Source organism: Tetrao urogallus (genome assembly GCF_951394365.1).
Source record: "Tetrao urogallus genome assembly, chromosome: 4".
NCBI classification, from domain to species: domain Eukaryota; kingdom Metazoa; phylum Chordata; class Aves; order Galliformes; family Phasianidae; genus Tetrao; species Tetrao urogallus.
The window spans coordinates 27,104,496-27,124,443 of NC_136817.1; the positions used below are offsets into that span (position 1 = coordinate 27,104,496).

At 37.2% G+C, this 19,948-nt stretch overlaps 1 protein-coding gene across 1 annotated transcript in view; it reads left to right on the top strand.

Annotated features, from left to right (window-relative positions):
• The window catches only part of WDFY3 (WD repeat and FYVE domain containing 3), a gene marked incomplete at both ends in the record, with an annotated part of 103,616 nt that overhangs the window by 49,897 nt on the left and 33,771 nt on the right, over positions 1-19,948 (top strand). The window contains 14 exons of the mRNA XM_079534714.1: positions 485-666; positions 2,053-2,284; positions 4,108-4,268; positions 4,862-4,973; positions 5,372-5,562; positions 6,561-6,713; positions 9,079-9,152; positions 9,255-9,416; positions 10,773-10,867; positions 12,552-12,672; positions 13,389-13,606; positions 16,194-16,429; positions 17,579-17,713; positions 18,935-19,114. Of these exons, the coding sequence (XP_079390840.1) occupies positions 485-666; positions 2,053-2,284; positions 4,108-4,268; positions 4,862-4,973; positions 5,372-5,562; positions 6,561-6,713; positions 9,079-9,152; positions 9,255-9,416; positions 10,773-10,867; positions 12,552-12,672; positions 13,389-13,606; positions 16,194-16,429; positions 17,579-17,713; positions 18,935-19,114 (2,252 nt within the window). The remainder of the gene's footprint in view (positions 1-484; positions 667-2,052; positions 2,285-4,107; positions 4,269-4,861; positions 4,974-5,371; positions 5,563-6,560; positions 6,714-9,078; positions 9,153-9,254; positions 9,417-10,772; positions 10,868-12,551; positions 12,673-13,388; positions 13,607-16,193; positions 16,430-17,578; positions 17,714-18,934; positions 19,115-19,948) is intronic.

Here is a 19,948-nt window from a genome sequence, read left to right on the forward strand (position 1 = left end):
ATTAAAAAGTAGCTTTGAAGTTTTAGAGAGAAACCTGAGAACGTTAGTAATGGGAAGAGAGAAGGAGAGAAGTGGAATGTAATTTTCAACATTCTAAAATTATCCTGAGAATTTTCTTAGGGGATTTTTAGGGCCAGAAGAACAGATACACATTATTGATAGCAACAAAACTTCTCATTGGCTTATATGCAAGTGCTTGTAGAAGTTCAGTCTGTTCAACTGTGAAATGTGCTTTGAGTACTTCAAAAATTAATTAATTCATTTAGTTCTTGTACTTGGAATTTTGAAAGAAATATTTAAAACATTTTGATCTTGTTAATTGTATTACTTAACCTAAAATACAACTAACATTGTATGAGTTACTTTACGTTTTCTGAAATTCTGTCTTTAACGTGTCACTATAGATCTTTGCGTTTTCTGATGACATAAAAACCAAGCTAATAACATTATTCCTGTTGCCCTCTAACTGGCACTTTCCTTTCAGTTGATGATTTTAGTGAAGAGTCATCGTTTTATGAAATTCTTCCTTGTTGTGCCCGTTTTCGCTGCGGTGAGCTCATTGCAGAAGGCCAGTGGCATCACCTGGTTCTGGTCATGAGTAAAGGCATGCTGAAGAATAGTACAGCAGCACTGTACCTTGATGGACAGCTTGTTAACACTGTTAAGGTAAAATGAATCTTGAAATAATCACTTTTATTGAAATAAATCTTGAAATAATCACTTTTATTGGGTGGAGTGATCTCTTTCTCTCTGTTTATGTATATGCATAAAAAAATAAGAGGAGCCTTGCAAAGAGATCTTTGCTCTGTGTGTAGCTTCCAGCCTCAGTTCTGTTAAGGGGAAGATAATGAGTGTTTTCTTATGGACGAGCAATAGCAGTACTGAAGAGAAGCAGGCGTGGTGCACTGCGTGTGAGGCAAGTGTGACTAGATTAGAAGAACTACAAAATGATAAAGATGACTTATTCCACGACCATTTAGTAGAGTCTAATTTTTGAACATTACCAACATTACAGAAAAAGCCAGATTTTCACATTTATCCAGGTTTCTCTTTTTCCAGCCATCTTGCCACCCCAAGAAGTAGCCCTTGTCAAGTGTTAGCTAAACGTTGCCAGTTGACCGTGGATGACATACATGTAGTTGTCAGTGTTTTCTTAACAGCTAGAACAAACTAGTAGACCAAATCCAGAGAACATGGAAGAACACTTGGGACCCTGTCCTCACCTATAACTGATAATAAAAGATAATGAAAGAGTATTTGGCACCTGGCAGGCATGGTTGTTAAAGAGGGAGTAAGCTAATTGCACTGTGAGGTGCAAATCAGTTAGCTTAGTGTACTGCTATAGGTAGAAGGATATTCTAGCTTTTAAATTTTGTGTTTACTGCTTCTGCAAAGAGCATTGTAGTAACTTATTATGCCAGTTGCCTTGATGTGCTGATTATATTTGACCATACGTGACTACATAAGACTACATAAGACTAGCTGGTCTTAGAATTTTTACACTATAGGAGGAAAATGCCTGCAAGATTGTTACTACTGTTATATATGTGGCAGCATGATATCCATACATTTGTTTACTGTTGTCTAACAAACTTATCAATTTGAGTTGATTATGCATCCACTTCAGCATAAAATGGTGTGAGTATCAGAGGCTTATTTTAATAAATTGAAGAAGGACACAAGATTATGAGGTAGTCTTACTGATTTTGGAAAAAAAAAAACAGTGGCAGTCATGAAGCACTATGTTTTTAGAGGCAAGATACAACCTCACTCTTCTGCATTTTTAACTACAGAACTCAATGTGTTTTCATCCTGTATTTCTCTGAACACCCTGGTCATTTGAAAACCACCAGACTTCTGATCTTTGCATTTACCTTCTGGGTAATGCTTTTCACTTTCACCACATAATGTCAGAATACGGCATGTTACATATATATCAATTGCTGTGTCCCTCATTTTGCAGAATGCTTCCCTAAATTTCTAAAGTATCCATTTTCTTTTCACTGTACCTGGATGTTCTCAGTAACTTCACTGTACCTTTCTCCCTTACAGCTTCACTATATTCATAGCAGTCCCAGTGGCTCTGGTTCTGCCAATCCTCCTGTAGTCAGCACTGTCTATGCCTATATCGGCACACCACCTGCGCAGCGCCAGCTCTCATCCTTGGTGTGGCGCTTGGGCCCTACGCACTTCTTGGAGGAAGTTCTGCCTGCCCCAGGAGTTAGCACCATTTATGAGCTGGGACCAAATTATGTTGGAAGCTTTCAAGCAGTATATGTACCGTGTAAGTAATTCAAATGGTAGTCAGTAAGATGTCTGAGTTAGTTGAATCCAGTGGCAGAAAATGTGTGAAAAAGAAAATAGGCAGTAGCAGAGAGGAGAAGCTGTTCATAGGAATATCCTTCTTTGAAGGCACTGTAAACACAAGTGTCAGCTATTGTGTTGATAGCTTTTAAACATACCTATCTTGAAATGGAATTGTTATAAACATTAATAGATCAACCAAGGGGCAGCAGGGGGAGGTCAGACAGGAGGGACTGTGATGCAGCAGATAGTCTGAAAACATGTACAGGGAAAAAAATCTGAGTAATTCTATTACAATTTTTAAGTTCCAAGAATTAAATTTTTTTCTGCCTTTATGCTAAGTCCGTATTCACCTGGAATCCTACAGTGGTTTAAGAAAGAGAGTTCATTTCTTAACATGTTGGCTTTGTCCAGCAACATATTTCTCCTACATAAGCTTTTCTCCATTCATTGTGCTCCAGAACAGAGTATGTGTTTCTGTTTGGGTCAAAGCTGTTTGCAATACATGCATTGTGCCAAACTCTGAAGAGTCTTATATAGGGTACATTATGGAGTTCCTTACTGAAGGCTTTTTTCTTGGCCTCTCTACCCAAAAAGATTGCTTTTCCTTAATGCAATGGTTATTTGTGAGACTCCTGGAGAAGGGATGAGTTCTTGCAATCTCCTACTGTTGTTCTTTCAGAGGAAATTCTATCTGACCTGCCATTTAACTGTGCTGTGCTTACATCAGAAGTTCTGTCTCTCATTTTGGTAATCAGGGTTGCCATCTTCTGAGAATTTGTCCTGCGTTTAAGCGAGAAAGATCTGATACTCTTCAGGCCTTGGGAGGAGCTCTCAAAGAGCAATTTGTTCAGTAGAATAGATTCCTTTCTTTGTGTGTGGGAGTGGAGGAGTGTTCTCAGGGCATCTCTGTGAGCAGACAATTTCACAAGTAATTTCATTTATGAGGAAACTGAGACATCCAAAATTCTCTCAAGTGAGACTCAACAGAGATGTGATTCTTATTGAAAAATTATGTTGATGCCAAGCTTGTCATTTATTTCAGTGTTAGGTAAACAAAACACACGATTTTTCAATTACATCAATATATTTCATTGTTGCTAGATTCACCTTTTGACTTGGATTGATGATGTACAAGAAAATTTCTGCAAAGCTTTCAGGTGCTATGTTCTGCATAATTCCTCTGAACGCTGTAGACAGCTGTCACTCCTGTTTGCAGTGCCTTCCAAGAAGCCTCCAATATGGGAGCAAAGGTTAAAAAAAAAGTGAAAGGTTGGAATAGATCTTCTCTTCAGTGCCTGAGCCTTTTGCTTTTTAATTAGTCATGCATCTCTTGTACCATGTTCTAAAGTAGTTATCTTAGCAAGATGTTGTTTAGAGCCTGTTGCCACACATAAAGATGGATCAAACACATTTTTCTTTAAATTGAAATGAAAGTGAACAGGTCTTAGGCTGGGTACAAACTGAGAACAGGAGTAATGTTACTTTTCAGAAATTGAGAATAAGAAGAACTGCATCTTTTATTACAGGTCCAGGCCATGGGCTACCTGTTGTCATTAAGTAGATGTTGAAAGAAAATGTTTGTTATATTTTGTCCTTTGTTAAATAGCAGATTTTTATGCCATCAGTAGACTTATAGGCCATCAATCTAGTTTTGACTGTGTTGTGAAAAATATGTAAAAGCAATATCAAATCTCATGTGTCTGTAGAAGCTCTCTTCCAATGCATATCCTCTAGTGTGATTTCAATATTTTACTGTTAATACTGAAGAGAAAACCAGTGCTTTTTTCATTCTGTTTTTAGGCAAAGATTCCAAGTGTGAAGGAAATAACCCATGTCCAGTATCATTAGTACCAGAAGAGAAGGTCTCCTTTGGTCTCTATGCACTCTCAGTTTCTTCTTTTACAGTGGCAAAAATAAGAAAGGTTTACAACAAACTGGATAGTAAAGCAATTGCCAAGCAGGTACATTGGAAGATGAGTTTATTTGTATGACTTTTCAAGATAGTTTGCTCATAGGAACTGGGAACAATAACTTATCAGAAGAGTTGCCTGTAATTACTTCAATGTTTAAAAAAAAAAAAGGGGGGGGGGGAACTATAGATTTTATTCCTGTTCTTGAAATTACCAATAGCTATGTAGGTTGCCTTCATATGGAGGTATTTTTGCTTTTTAATGTAGATAGTAGTTGTAATCATGTAGAAAAACAATTAAGATGATATAGTTGAGAAATACTTATGCTGTTGCAGATGAACAACTCTGGTAGCATAGTTATCTGACTGTGCATTTGAACATCTGAATACTGGTTTATGTTATTTACTTTAAGAAAATTCTTTATACAGAGAACCATATATTGGGATCTTGTTTTTATGTTAGATTAATCGCCCCTAAATTCTGGAGACTACACTAGTGGATGTCCTAATGACTGTGGTGTAGTTTAGTTTTGTTTTGTATTACTCTATCACAGGAGAAAAATACACAGGTTACGTTCAGACTCTTGTAAAAACGGTTAAAACCTTCTGAGCCTCTTTTTTTTTTCCTTCCCTCATTTTCTAAAGCTTGCAATTTCTTCTCATGAAAATGCCACACCTGTGAAGCTGCTACATAACTCAGCAGGGCACTTGAATGGACCTGCACGCTCCATTGGTGCAGCTTTGATAGGATATTTGGGTGAGTTGAGTAATTGGGAATTATGAAGTTTAAATATCATTAATGAATTGTTGATAAGAACTTAGTGCCAGAATATGAATCAGGTATTGATCAATGTGATGTTTATGGTGCATGATTAAATTTATTTTACATTTTTATATTGTATTGAAATCTTTTTTGTTTTAGTGGGATGGAATGCTTTTTTCACATTCACATGGTAATACTTATTTGTGTTTAGTTCATTAACTATTTTCCAGTCCAAAACTTCCATCACTTCCTCTTCTGAGGTGTCAAAATGCTCCTGGTGATATTCTTTTAGTAAATCAAGCAGTACTAAATTGCAGATTACTTACATGATTTCACAGTGATTTCCTATAAGACTTGATTTTAATTAATTTATTTTCACTGCCTTTGCTCAGGAGTAAGAACATTTGTCCCCAAGCCTGTTGCCACTACTCTGCAGTACATTGGTGGAGCTGCTGCTATTCTAGGACTTGTGGCCATGGCATCAGATGTAGAGGGACTGTATGCAGCTGTGAAGGCTTTAGTCTGTGTGGTAAAAAGCAATCCACTAGCCAGCAAAGAAATGGAAAGAATCAGAGGTTACCAGGTATGTAAGAAATACCTTAAAACAGACTGGATTTGTTCAATTTCAGTGTCTCTGCTAGCAATTCCCATGGGAATTCCTTGTTGTGTTGCAGTGGCCTTAGTTTATGCTCTTGGGTTTACCAAGCTCTTGGCTGTTTAATAGGGACTGGTTAGTTGGATAGCTTCTAAAGAGCAAAGTGGAAAATTTTTCTAAGCAGATCTGCCAATTGAATTGTTCTGCTGAAACGTCTTCCTTAATAAAGCAAGGAAGAGCACAACTTATGTGACTTAACCCTATTAACATGAGCCTGTTGCTGCAAACATAAATGGCACTTAATGCTGTTAACATGAGCCCATTGCTACAGACATAGCAGCTTCTATATCAGTGGTCTACCAGCAAGAGACGACTTGAACATGATGGGAACCAAAAAAGCAGGCTCCTAGGATTATTATTTTGAGATGATTGCGTAGACTTCATAATTGGTGACATTGGTCATTTTCAAGCTCAAAACTTTTTAATTCTCCACTGGGATAGAATAAGCAGAATCACTTATGCAAAAGAATCATTTGACTTTAAAAAAAAAAACAAACAAAAGCTATATATTTATCTTCATGTGACCAATTAATTTTCTGATTCTGATGAATATTATTTTATTGAAACTGAAAATGTGCCACTGGTTTGGGCTGCATATTTACAAACTTTTTAATGCCAGAGATCAGTATAGTTATCTTGAAACATTTGATTCCATTTAGCCTGATGTAGACTGTGACTGACTTACTACTTACTACCCTCTACCATTTAGAACAGAAGTTGAAGGACATGCTAGGTACACTCTTGTTTGGTTTTTTCTTTCTGTTTTTGTTTTTAATCAACAGTAATGCCTTTTTCAAGCTTGTTCATCAAAACTCTCAAGTACTAGAGGTACTTTATGCGCCTTCTTAAAAGGCATGAAGGCTTTGTTATTCTTAGATGGCATGCCTGCATTGTCATAGGGTTCCTTATCTGTTTATTCATTCTAGTTGCTGGCGATGCTGTTAAAGAAGAAACGATCCCTTCTGAACAGTCACATACTCCATCTGACTTTTTCCTTGGTGGGAACTGTTGACAGCGGGCATGAGACCTCCATTATTCCAAATTCCACTGCCTTCCAGGATCTGCTCTGTGATTTTGAGGTATGTAAAGCTATGTGAAAAGTGATGATGATACTGGTTAGTGAGTAGTTCGCCAAACTGATGATGCGCTTTTAGTACTGAGCAGCGCAGATTAGGTTAGTCTCCTCCAAACATACTGTTTATGTACCATACAATAGTATGGTAGAATAACTCAGGTGCAAAATTATTGGCAGCTTTTTGCACTTGAATCACTCTTGAAACAATTCACAGGCACCAAGGGTGGTTTATGCTTTTTGTTGTACTAGAAGATTACAGAATCATAGAATCGCAGAATATCCCAAGCTTGGAATGGACCCATAAGGATCACTAAGCCCAACTCCTGTATGTTTGTAGTTTTCTCTTCCACAGTAATTTTATTTTAATCTGTATTCTACTGCAGTAAATATATTCAGGCATGAAATATGCAATGAAAGTAATAGTAGGAGGTAGATTTTCAACAATGGACATTGGAATCACCTCATCATGTCTTCTACAAATGTAATAGTAAAGTAGTTAAAGTAGTTAAAATTCTGCTTGCACAACCTATGAACTATTCAAGTTCTCTTGTTTTAAAGTGAGGACAATAGACAAGTTCAGAATGAAATGCAAATGTAATAGACGTGATTTGTGGTAGAGGCTGATTGACGATGTTAGGCATTGCATAGAACTCTTTGCCATTTGTTCCTTTTGTATTATCTGTATCTGATGCAGTGATCAGAGAGAAGCTGTTGTGATTCTCACCTAATTCAAAAAAATAAAACAAAAAACCATGGAATTACTCAGTTTACTGATTTAGATATGCATTTCAGCATTTAAATGCACTCCTGGAATCTTTACTTAAGAGTTCTGTCTAGGAAATACTCCTGTTGCCTTCACGTTAACAGAACTTGACTTTAATGTAAGCAGAAAATACTGTTGCCAAGATCAGTAATACACTGTAATGACAGAATGAAAAACAAGAAGTGAAAATCACTGAAATTTCTTCTTTTTTTTTTTTTTTTTTTTTTTGGATAAGGATGTTAAAACTAGAAATAAGTTTACGCTGTTTAAATAATAATTCTTTTTGTATTTTTTTTAACAAACCATTTGAATTACAGCGATGATTCCTTTGTGCTCACAAAATTAAAAATAAGCCTAATAGAGCTTACTGCGTCTACCTCAGATAATATTTGTGGTAGACTCTTAAGCTGGATGAACTGGTTAGCAGAGAGAAGGCTGTTAATCGCAGCCCAACTCCTTTTACACAGAGCAAGATCTTTGTGTAGTCGTGAATTCTGCTGAATATTCTTGGCTTATTTTGTTTTGATTTTTTTTTATGTTAAAAGGAACCAGCTGAGAAATTTCATCAATTTTGTAGTCATTCAGAAACTATTATTGGAATTATCCGATTTCATACTTCTAAGTTCAGTGTCACGTTTTTTCACATAAGGCCAAGAACAACAGGAGGAACAGTAAGCATGTAGTATTAATTTAAAAAAAAAAGAAAAAAAAAAGAAAAAAAGCACATAGTAAGTCTGCGAGTCACTCAGAAGAAAATTTCAAGAACTCTGAAGAGGTCACTTTTCCTGACTTGTGATTTTTTTTATTCCTATTTTTTTTTTATTTCTGTATTTAGAAATCAGTGATCTTATTATTTCATGAAAATCTGATCAATTTGGTGTTCTTGTGCTAAGCAGAATAAGGGAAAGACGGTTCTGATCATTTCAAATAAGATTTGAAGAAAAGGAAATTAATTATGTTTTATTCAATAGGAGATCAGTTTTATGATCTGAAGCTGTAACGTTGGCTTTATATATATTTTCTTACTTTTGAATAATTGCGATTTTTTTTTTTTGCTAGGAGATCGAAATCATTTAAAATACTATGCAGAAAATGCTGGGTAAAGACTGGGTAAAGAGGAAGGCAAAACAAAAGTAAGGAAAGGCCCATGAGTTCAGTGCAGACAGAAGATAAGAAGTCAGTTGCACAAACAGACAGTCTTCACTTTGCTCAAATAAACACAGCAGTACCGTCCAATATTTCACATTAGCATTGTAAACCACTGATAAGTTTTGGGTCTGTTTACTGTCTGTTTAAGGAAAAAATTGCAGATAGCGTTTAAATTTTTTTGTCTGTAACTCTGAATTTCAAGCATGATACATTTACAGACACTGTCTTTGGTACCAATGCGTGTTACTTTAATCTGCACTAGAGTATTTAACACTTAACTGAATTTGAGGAAAAAATGATTGAGAACCTTGCAGTCAGCTTACGAGTGCAGTGGCCAGGTAGAAGTTTTTGTCTCTTCAAGACTTTGATAACCTGTGGTATATTAAGCTTGATTGTCAGTTTAGAGTCTTCAGTTAGATGCGAGTACAAACCTTAACCATCGTTTGTTCTGTTTCAGGTCTGGCTTCATGCACCCTATGAACTTCATCTGTCGTTATTTGAACACTTCATCGAACTTCTCACAGAGTCCAGGTATGAGCTGATGCTGGCCTACTAATGAAGCTTGCAAGATTAGATAATGTGTAGAGGATGCTCCGATTTTAATTTGACACTTCCTTTCCTTCCTTCTTTCAGTGAAGCTGCAAAGAATGCGAAGTTAATGAGGGAATTCCAACTTATCCCAAGGCTGCTCTTGACTCTTCGAGATATGTCTCTCTCCCAGCCTACTATTGCTGCAATTAGCAATGTGCTGAGCTTCTTGCTTCAAGGCTTCCCCAGCAGTTATGACTTACTCAGGTAGCCCATGCCCATGTTCAGTCTGGCTTAGGTGTTTTCCTTATGTTGCTGATGTTGATCAAAATACAGTTAAACCATTGTGGAGTAACAAATGTAGAAAGTTCCTGCACTGAATTTTGTCCTTCAAGAAGTGACGGAGGGCATAGGCATAACCCTTTTTTTAACTTGATTTAAATATTAAATTCAGTTTATATTTAAAGAGGTGTGACTGAATGATAGAACTTGCTCGGCATTTTGCAGGGAAGTAACAATGGTGCCTATTCTTGCTTCATTTTTCATGTGAAATGCTGAGCACTTTTATATTCAACTGACTGTTACTCAAGGTTGAGCATGAGGATGCTTCTGGTTAAAATCCAGCTTTGATGACTCTCTCACAACAGGTTAATTTCAAGATTTTTTCTAATTCATCACTACAGAAAAATATTTAAGGTTGTTAGGTATAATGATAGTAATTATGTATAATTGTATTATTTTGCATAATTAAGACTGGTGAAAGTTGCGTTAATAGTTGCAACTCATCCATTCAAGACTGGGTGAAATGTTTTTAAATTAGTTGAACTCCTTAACTGAGTTTTTTCATCTCCTATTTGATTATTATGGAAATTGATAAAGTATTACCAGACATGGATTTTTTTTTTTTCTTATGAGCAGTTTTATTTTCAGCTTCTTATGTCAAGTACAGTCAAAGGTATCAGAAATGTCAGAAAGCAGTTCAAGAATAGACAGCGTAGGTGTAATTCTTAAATTCTTGTGGAATTCCAGTGCAAGTTGGAGTGTTCCAGCATCACCTTTTCTGTTTCCTGGAAGTAAAGATAAACATATCAAACAGCTTAGAATAAATAGCTATGGACCTTTCGAGGTTAATTCCAGGGGGAAGAGGAATATTCTATCTCCTTTCTTAGAGCAGTTCATCATCATCTTGTTCTTGAAAACTGTGACCTTGTGTTGTATCACCTCAGTCTGTAGGCATAAATGTTATGCTACATGAACGGTTTTTTTTGATGTAATACTAGCTCAGCTGTAATTGTTGGTGAATGTTTTGTTCTCTTTTCTTTAACTTGTGAAATTCCTTTTACCAGAACTCAGAGGTATCTTCACACTTTTTCTTGAATGTTCAAGTTTTCTGAGTCCTGTAGCTGCAAACTTGTCTGCCAAGATTCCAGTTAGTAATGTACATGACTTTGGTTTTTGGCTAGCAACTTCAGATTTAGGCTGTTTTATCAACTTCTAAATATGAGAAAGTTTTTGTAGATTGCCCTTTCACTAGTGTTCTGATTTTACGTTAGGTGTAAATTATTGATAGGTGAGGATTCATCTGTCATATCAATGCATGATGTTCTTTTTGTGTATATCAAGGTTTGGACAGTTCATCTCTTCCACTTTACCTACGTTTGCAGTCTGTGAGAAGTTTGTAGTCATGGAAATAAATAATGAAGAAAAGCTTGACAGTGGTAAGTTATTGCATGACTTAGAAATAGTAGAAGAGTAATAGTTTCTCTTTTGTAGTTAAATACTTATAATGTACAGCAGTATCATTTTGTTATAATGTGGCTGACAGCTGTGAAACTTCGCTTCTTAGTATTGCACGCAAAGCAGTGCGTAAAACAGCACACTCTAATTTTGTTTTTCTTCACTTAACGTTGCACTTTGTCCTGTTTCTCCAACGTGCTTCTTAAATTGTGTATCTCTGTTTTATTATGTGAATGGGAGAGGGAAGTGCAATGTACATCTGCCTTCCAGCTTTTTTTGTTTAAAAAAAAAATATATACGCACGCATATATATTTAGCCTTCGATAATACTCATGTTTAATTGTTTTGAGAACATTTCTACCCCTTTTCTTAAAGAAAAGATACTTACACTGTCGTAGTTTTGCTCAGAGTCCCCTGGGAGAAATGACCTTGGCAAATGGTGGATTTGAACTAGTATCTGAAGGGGATGCCCAAAGATTCTGTTGTTTCTGTATCCCTTGAGAATATAGTGGTAGTCAGGAACAAGTAGCAGGGATGGATTTCTACTTCCCAGTGAGCTTTATTTGTCTGTTTTTCCCAAAGATCAGTGTTAGGTAGTCTGCAAATTTATCACTGCGTGTCACGTCTCTCCTTACTGAATGCTTTCTCTCTTTGCAGTCTCAAAGATGAAGACATTTCAGCTTTTATCAGTAAAAAACAATGACTTGGCTATAGGAGAGATCCCTATCTGTGTTTCCACTGTGGGCTGGCCCAGGTTATCCAGAGTTTATGTTGCTTTTTCCCTGCCTGGAGCAGTGGAGAAACATGGGGTAGAATGGCTCTGGGACAGGAGTGAAGGGGGAAGTGTGAGGTGGAGGGCATCAGATTTCGTTTTTTTAGGATACTGGTCTTCATCAGTTAAGCTGTACCGTGGCCTCAAAGATGCTTTGATTTCTTGTCTGTGGCTTATGCACAAAACTAGGGCACAGAATGTGTCCAGAATGTCTTGTTCTTGGCGTGTCTCCCCTCGAGTATTCCTTTTTGTAATACTGTGAAAAGTGTTCCTCCTTTGACATAGCAAGGTACAGTAAGAAGGATTCAACAAATAGCAGTAAAGTTGATCTTGAGCTGTTTGTACATTTTGTAGTAAGCTTGTTTTTCAACAGAAGTGGAGTTCAGAGATCTGACTTGAAAGAAAAGGAGATTAATCATTCTTTCCGTGTCTTACATTTTGAGGGAATTGGAAACTATCCTTTTTTTAACTTTTATTATTTTTTATGTTTTATCCCATAGGAACATAATGTTTATCCAACTGTTGTGAGTCTTTAATAATTTCTTTTCTTTTTTTTTTTTTTTTATTTTATTTTATTCTTTTTTTATTTTTGCATGTCAGGTACCAATTAGCTAATGAAGTTTAGATAATTGTCTGAAAAGATGCAGTATCCTTCTATCCATCCTTCGAAGCTCAAAAAATGCTTTGTGAAAAGATAATGGAAGCACCAAGCATTACTTAGCAGTGTGTACCACATCAAGTGTAGCAGGTTGTTTGTGCTTTAGTACAGCTTTCTCTTGATCCTAGTAGGAACAGATTGAGTTTACTTGTGTATGGAGGTTATGAGTAGTCTTTAAAATGTCCATGTTCCAGAAGTCTAATTTTGCTTAATTTGGTTTGTACTTACTTTCTAGGAACTGAGGATGATTTTGGAGGGCTTGTGTCAGCTAATCTTATTCTACTGCGGAACAGGCTTTTAGATATCCTCCTGAAACTTCTGTATACTTCCAAAGAAAAGACAGCTGTTAATTTGCAGTAAGTACCAAGATCTTAATAGAGCAAGAATAATATTTTCTTATTTGAAGGGATAGAATTACACAGACCCCCACTCCATTCATTGCTTAAATGGTATAATTTTATAGGAACTGCTGAATGATTTACACAGCTGTTGCTGAATAAACTGTGCGTAGGCTGGAAGAAACGGAGTTCATGATTCTTGAGTTTTATGTTCCCAGTTGTGCTACGATAATAATAGTAGTAAACAGATGGAACTCACATGTTAGTATTTTCTTAAAATATTCCCAAACAACTATTTTCTTAGTAAAACAAATAGATAAAGTATTATTTTATAAAACCAAAACAGTTTATTAAAAAGTATACCTGTGAAAACTTCATGTCTCTGTATAACTCAGCAAGTTGAAATTAGAAAGAACGGTTGGTTGACAAATGTTTTCAGGTCAGCATTCCAGAAACAGCAATTGAAGAAATCCTATCCCAGTCAGAATTGTCTGAGTTAGCTATATTCTGTCATGCCCTTTACCTAAACAAAAACGGACGTTGCTCTCTGGATTCTCTTTAGTTAGAGTTGCAGAGTAACATTCCTTGTTCAGAGGTGGGCTAACTTAAGCATGCAGGAAATGCTTGGGTAGATCTGAATTTTCTTCAGTCTTGAAGTTTGCTGTGTAGTGGAGGATGCTGACTTATGCTGTCTAGTAGGATGCTTTAATGTGTGATCCTTTTCTCTTTTTTAGGGCTTGTGAAGAACTGGTGAAGACCCTGGGGTTTGATTGGATTATGATGTTCATGGAAGAACATCTGCATTCCACCACGGTTACAGCTGCCATGCGAATTCTTGTGGTCCTGCTGAGTAATCAGTCCATCCTTATTAAATTCAAGGAAGGTCTCAGTGGTGGAGGCTGGCTTGATCAGACGGATTCTGTCTTGACCAATAAGATTGGTACTGTGCTAGGTATGGTATGAAAACTCTCTTATGGGTGCACCCTTCCTATTACCGTTTGCTCTGCTTTGGTCAGGTGCCGTTGCCCTTTATTTTTCTGAGATACAATAGATTTCCTAAGCAAAAGGGAGCAGTTCTACACAGTTGACATTGCACAGATGTTGTTATAGTTCAGTATTGCATGAAGCCTGAACTGCAATCAGTTTTTTATCACTGTCAAGGTATGGCTAATTATGTCCTGTGGGTAAGCTCATCTGAGCTGAATGGAAAGGCATCATACAAGATGCTACGCTCAAGCAGTTCAGAAAAAAATATTGTACTAGTTACAGCATCATGCAGCGTTAAACCTGTGCTGCTTTTTTAATTGAGTTCTATGCAAATTAGAGTTACCAGCTTGGATTTGTGCTACCTGGGAAATTTTTGTGTGTACAACTTCATCTCAGCCCTTCTTTTCCTCTGCTTAGTTTGCTGTAATACCTTCTTTGGGCACATGTATGCCACCTGGCTGCTACTAAAGGTTATTTTGGGGGGTTCTTAAAGCCTTGTTTACCCAGTCTTACCAGAGTTTTCCATTATCCTGCAGGACCTAGAATGGACAGTATAAGGTGCCAGTGCTATATTCTAAGCTATCTCTAAGCTGTCGGAAACAAAGTTAGTTTCTGGTAAACGGGCAGTGCAGGTGTTCTTTTGCCCTTCTGATTCCCTGAAATTTATTACAGTTTGTAGCTGGTTTGCCCCAGCTCCACTGACAGAAGTCTGTATGGACTGTTCTAAAGGGGTGCAACATGAGACAGGAGGGCTCCCAGAGCTCATTTCTGTGTGAATGTGTCTTTTTTATATCATCTTCATTTGACACCAATATTTAAAAAGGGAGAAAAAGAAAAGCATAGGCTGCATCACGGCTTGCTGAAGGCATTTAGTTATTTGCTGTGAAGTTTAATTATGGAGATTCTAGTTTAAATCTTAACAGAAGGTGCAACTTGTCATAAACACCCACTTGCCACAACAGTACAGGACCACCAAGAAAGCAGTATTTAATGGTTTTGTTTTTTTGTTCTTGTTTTTTTTTGGAGTACTTCAGTATTCCTTTTCTTTTTCATCCCTTAACTACTGGATTTTAAGTAGCTATGCATTTACTATAGAGTTTCTCAAGAAAAACAAGACATGGTACCTGATATTAAAGTCAGTATTATTTTAGGGGCTTGGTAAGTTGCCACAAAGAATAACTTCTCCCCTTTTCTGTTACCACTGTGACAGTGGCTCTCTTTGGAGAGAAGTAATGTATGTTATACAAGTTTGTGCATGTTTTTAATTTTATTTCCTCTTTTATGTTTTCTGAAGGCTTTTTTTTTTTTTTTTTTTTTTTTTTTTTTTTGTATCCTTGATCAGGATATAGCCTGTTTTCAGTGTTCTGTTTTAGACCCTTGTTCAAATGTAGTAAAATGAAGTGGCAATCTTCCCATGAGCTGGGGCTGGCCTTGGATCAGGGCAGTTGTGATTACTGTTAATACAGTTTAGTTGTCGTTTCTAAGGTGGTTGTGCAAGTAACGACTACTCTGTGTTAAAGCACTAAATAATCTGTTTCTTCACTAAAGACTTCTCCAAACTGGTTTATTGTATGAAAATAGATGTTAAAATTTGTTCTTAATTTTGAAGGAGGACTTTTCCTGAAATGTATACTTGAGTATTCTACAGTGAAATATAAAGTCCACATTGTTGTGCTTTTCCCTTTGAATTCTGCCAGAGTGCCTTGTGCAACCTCATTCTTCACATAGATCATCTGTCTGGGAATTCAGTCTCTTTATGGTAGCTTCCCATAATGTATCTCATGGTATTATGATCATTCTTTGCATCAGCAATGAACTAGGAAACCTTTGGCAATTGGTCTTTAAAAAAACATATTACATATGCAAAGATTTGTTGTGAACATACTGCAGCATCTGTTGTTTGGCTGACTCAGATCTGTACTCTGTGTAATAATTTCTTCATGTTTGCATGGACGTGCCTTAAAATTTGAAACCCATTGACAGTTTAGGCTGTGGACTGTTTCTGATTCAGGGTTTTTTAAAATGTCCAGTAATTTCTTCAGTCACATAATCTTTCTAAAATACAAGTGTATTTACAGTCATATTGGAAGAGCATATGTGGAGTTGTCCTTTTTTTTTTTTTTTTTTGTTCATATTTTGGTATGTATCATTTGAACTGATGCCAAGCTACACTGTAGCCAAAGAGGTATTTTAAAAATTGCTTCTAATCAAATGACAGTGACCTATACAACTGCCTTAATTTTCGTACTCTGTATTATTTAAAATACATTACAGGACGTTGACTCCAAGATTTCTGCTGCAACCTGCTGAGATTGATTTTTGTTTAATCTCGTTGATAGAATTTGTGCAGGTTTGTGGCAAGGGTTTAATTAGTTGGATTCCTCATTTATATCTTTATGGATCTGAGTGTGTATGTATATATTCAAGTGTTTGTTTTTATAGCATGAAATTTCTGGGGAGGTACCCTCCTGAGTTCAACACTTCAGTGTGGGTGAGCTTCGCAGGCATTTCCCTGTTATCATTGTTGGCTTTTGTGTTTTCCTTTCTCTCAGGGTTCAATGTTGGCAGGAGTGCTGGTGGAAGATCAACAGTCCGGGAGATTAACCGTGATGCGTGTCACTTCCCAGGCTTCCCTGTCCTGCAGTCCCTTCTCCCCAAGCACACAAATGTACCTGCTCTCTATTTCCTCCTCATGGCCCTTTTCTTGCAGCAGCCGGTCACTGAGCTGCCCGAAAACCTGCAGGTCAGTGCGCCCATCGCCAGCGGCCGATGTAAGCAGGGCTCACAGGTAGGGATTACCTAGTAAGATGTAAGTGTTTCTCTGTCTGTCGTCAAAGAAAATAATGGATTAACACCCCAATCCCCTGCAGCTGATACAAAAGGCAGCGCATCCTGTTTTATGCTGTGTTGGGAGTGGGAGGATGAGATGCGGTGGGAGTGTGTGGAAGACAGGTTGCTGTAGCAGAGCTGCAGCTGTTTTCTGTCTTGGATGATCTGGGGTCGAATTGACATGGAATGGGGTATGACTTTTTTTGAAGAGTAGGAGTGATTGTGGTAAGGAGAGGTCACAAGGTGGCAAACAAAACAAGACAGTTATTTAAAAAAAAAGATTATATTTTCAGGGAAACATCACAGTTCTTAAGGGAAAAATGTATTATCATTCTCAGCAGGTTGATTTTTAACCTGTTTTAATTGCATGTAAACGAATAGGAAGCCTTAGTGTAGTCTTTTGTGGAGAAGAGCCTGCTGTTGACAAGGTATACATTTAGAACAGATACCAGGAGTGCCAACATGCACTTCTCAATGGGAAATTGAAGGTAAAAATTACAGATCAGAAGGTATTCTGCCCATGTTTTCTCAAGAGGAATACTTGATGGCACATGTAGCACTATAGTGTTGCAGAGTTTGAAGCTCATCTCCTGCTTACAGTGTTGAAATACAGTGATGCTAAACTGAAATGCAGCTATCTGAAATGTCTGGCAGTGGAGCTCTTAATGCTAGGTTGGGCAGTTTGTCATTTTTCTATTTATTTTTAAATGCTTTTTTAAAATTTATTACTGGAAAATGCATCTTGGTATATTTGCTTTGTTCATGTTTTGTTTCTTCTGTGGGACACTTAGTTTTGCTGCTAGATATCCTGAAGTAAAATGAGTGAATGTGCATCATTTGTGCTGGCATGTCTCATTTCAGAAGATGTTAATGTATAGAGAAGGAGGGAGCTGCAATTATGTTGCTCTGTGGTTGGAAAGAATTTTCTTCAGTGTCTCACGACACGTGATCTCCCTACGAATTTCTGAGGGATTTATCTTTTTATATTCTGTAACCTTTATTATTTAGATATTGTCAAATGAATGTCATATATATAATAAAAAGTAGTATCGAATTGCACTGCAGAAAGGGTTTATTTTATGTCTTTCTCTTCTTTTACCTCTTTTAGTTTGACTTAGATTCTATCTGGACATTCATATTTGGAGTTCCTGCCTCTTGTGGCACTGTTACCTCTTCAGTACATAGTGTTTGCACAGAAGCTGCCTTCTTGCTGTTGGGAATGCTGAGGAGCATGCTGAATTCAGTAAGCATAAGTCTTTCACATTTATTTGAACGTACAAAATTGCTTGAGTCCACCATATGGTCAAAAAACAAATTGGAAAGGTGAAGTTTTAGTGTCATGACAAACCAGCCAGCATTTAAGCTCATAATGTTGCATAAAATCCATCACTGTCATTGGGTTATTCTGTTTTGTTTTGTTTCTTGTTACCTGTAGCAATATTAGTGGCTGTAAAATCAGCATTGCTTTTTCACAAAAAGGCTAAGCTTTGCATTTTGCTGCAAATAAAGCAAAACCAGGAAGCAGAAGGATAGAATGCCCTTGGCAGAGATAACGGATTTTTTTTTCCTGCTTAGCATCATGGCAGTATGTTTGAGACTTTCCAGTCCATCTGTTCAGAGCTCTGATAGTTGCTGATTTTGTGTGTGAAGCTTCCATTTGCAGAGAAGTCCCCTGACTATTAATAGCCACATACTAGAGGAAGTGAACTTATTGCCAGAAAAATGTGTTCTTTTCATTTCTGAATCTAATGTCAATAGTAGCGAAAGTTGGTTTCTTAGTGGGAAACTTTTGTTTGAAACTGGGGCCTAAAGCATTTATTTGCTGAAAAGGATCTTGTGAAATACATGTAAAGCAGGTGTAATGACCAAGCAGGGGACATGTTTGTAATATGCACTGGGAAGTGTTGGCTGCATGTTTCACATGTGTTGGCTTGTCCAGATATGACCAGCACACATATCCAGAAAACATGGCCTGGCGACCTGCTAGAGCACACGTTCCTGTTATGAGTTGGTGTGTCAGGCTTGCGTGTTCATATGCTTGGTCACATGTTGGGGTCAGGTGTTCATCATTCTGTGCCCTGCTCAGCAGCCAAGTGTTTTGTCACATGTGGTGCCTCATTCCTCACAGTTTAGTGAGGTTCTCAGGCACCTGTTCTGTCTCATATTTGATCAGACATTGATTCATGTGTCTGGACACTGTGTCTTCAGTCATGTCCTCTGGACCCCTGTTTGGTTGTCTGTTCTGACACATGCTCTAACACATCTGACATGGTCTAGATCTGTTTTCTGACACTGTCGTGTTTGGTCACACGTTTCTGCTCTATTTAAACAAGTATTTGACCACTTTTGATGCATTTCACACCATCTCTGGCCACACTATTCCTCCTCCCACAGCTCTTCTCTAACGGGAGTATTCCTCAAATAGCTTCATCTGCATTAACGTGCTGTTTGTTTTTCAACCCAGCCCTGGCAGTCTGAGGAGGAAGGCTCCTGGCTTCGAGAATATCCCGTCACCTTGATGCAATTCTTTCGCTATTTGTATCACAATGTGCCAGACCTTGTTTCCTTGTGGATGAGCCCAGAGTTCCTGTGTGCACTGGCAGCAACCGTATTTCCTTTCAACATACGACCTTACTCTGAGATGGTAGGAAATTCAGTGAGTTGGATTTTCTGTTCTTTTTCCCACAAATGCACTTTTTGAGGTTTTATTGATTAGAAATCTCATGAAGATAAAGCTCTGCTTGCCGTGCAGAAATTGATGGTTTTAAAGACTGGACTGGAAAATTTGTATCTACATTTTGAAAATGAGAGGGATGTATGCTGAACCAAAAGGCAGGTACTGAAGCTTCGTTTCTGGGGTAATAACATACACTACTTATTTGTTTTCTAGTGGGCTGGTTCTCTCACATACAAGAATCAAGTTAACTCAGATTTACAATAGGAAAAAGGCTGACTCGGCTTCTCTTTCTCCTTTCCATTCTGGAGAATGTGCTAGAATCTTAAACTGCTTCTTCCCCCCCACTTTTTCCTGTGGCTGAACCACAAAACAATATTCTAATCTTACCTGGAACTGCTGAGCTCTAGCTAGGATAGTGTGTGAATCCAGCTTTTATTGCATAGCTGCCTGAAGCAGAAAATATTGCAAGGTATTAATTTATGTATTCACTGAGCTAGTTGTTATTTATAAATTGTGTTATTGTTAGCTGACATTCAAAAGTAATTGCACTATGTACATGGAAGGGTAATTAGGTTACATGTTGGCAAATGCAATAACTAGAATATGGCAAAATATTTACATGTACATGTTGCTGAACCTAATAACAATATACAGATTATTTATTTTTCCTTTAACTTGAAGTAGATACTAGGAGTTCTGGTAATGCTGACTTGGCATTCACCTATATAGAAGAGCTTTGCATCTCTCATTTTTAAGTACTTTCAGTGCAAAGTGCCTTTAATTCTTTAGTTACTAACTTTT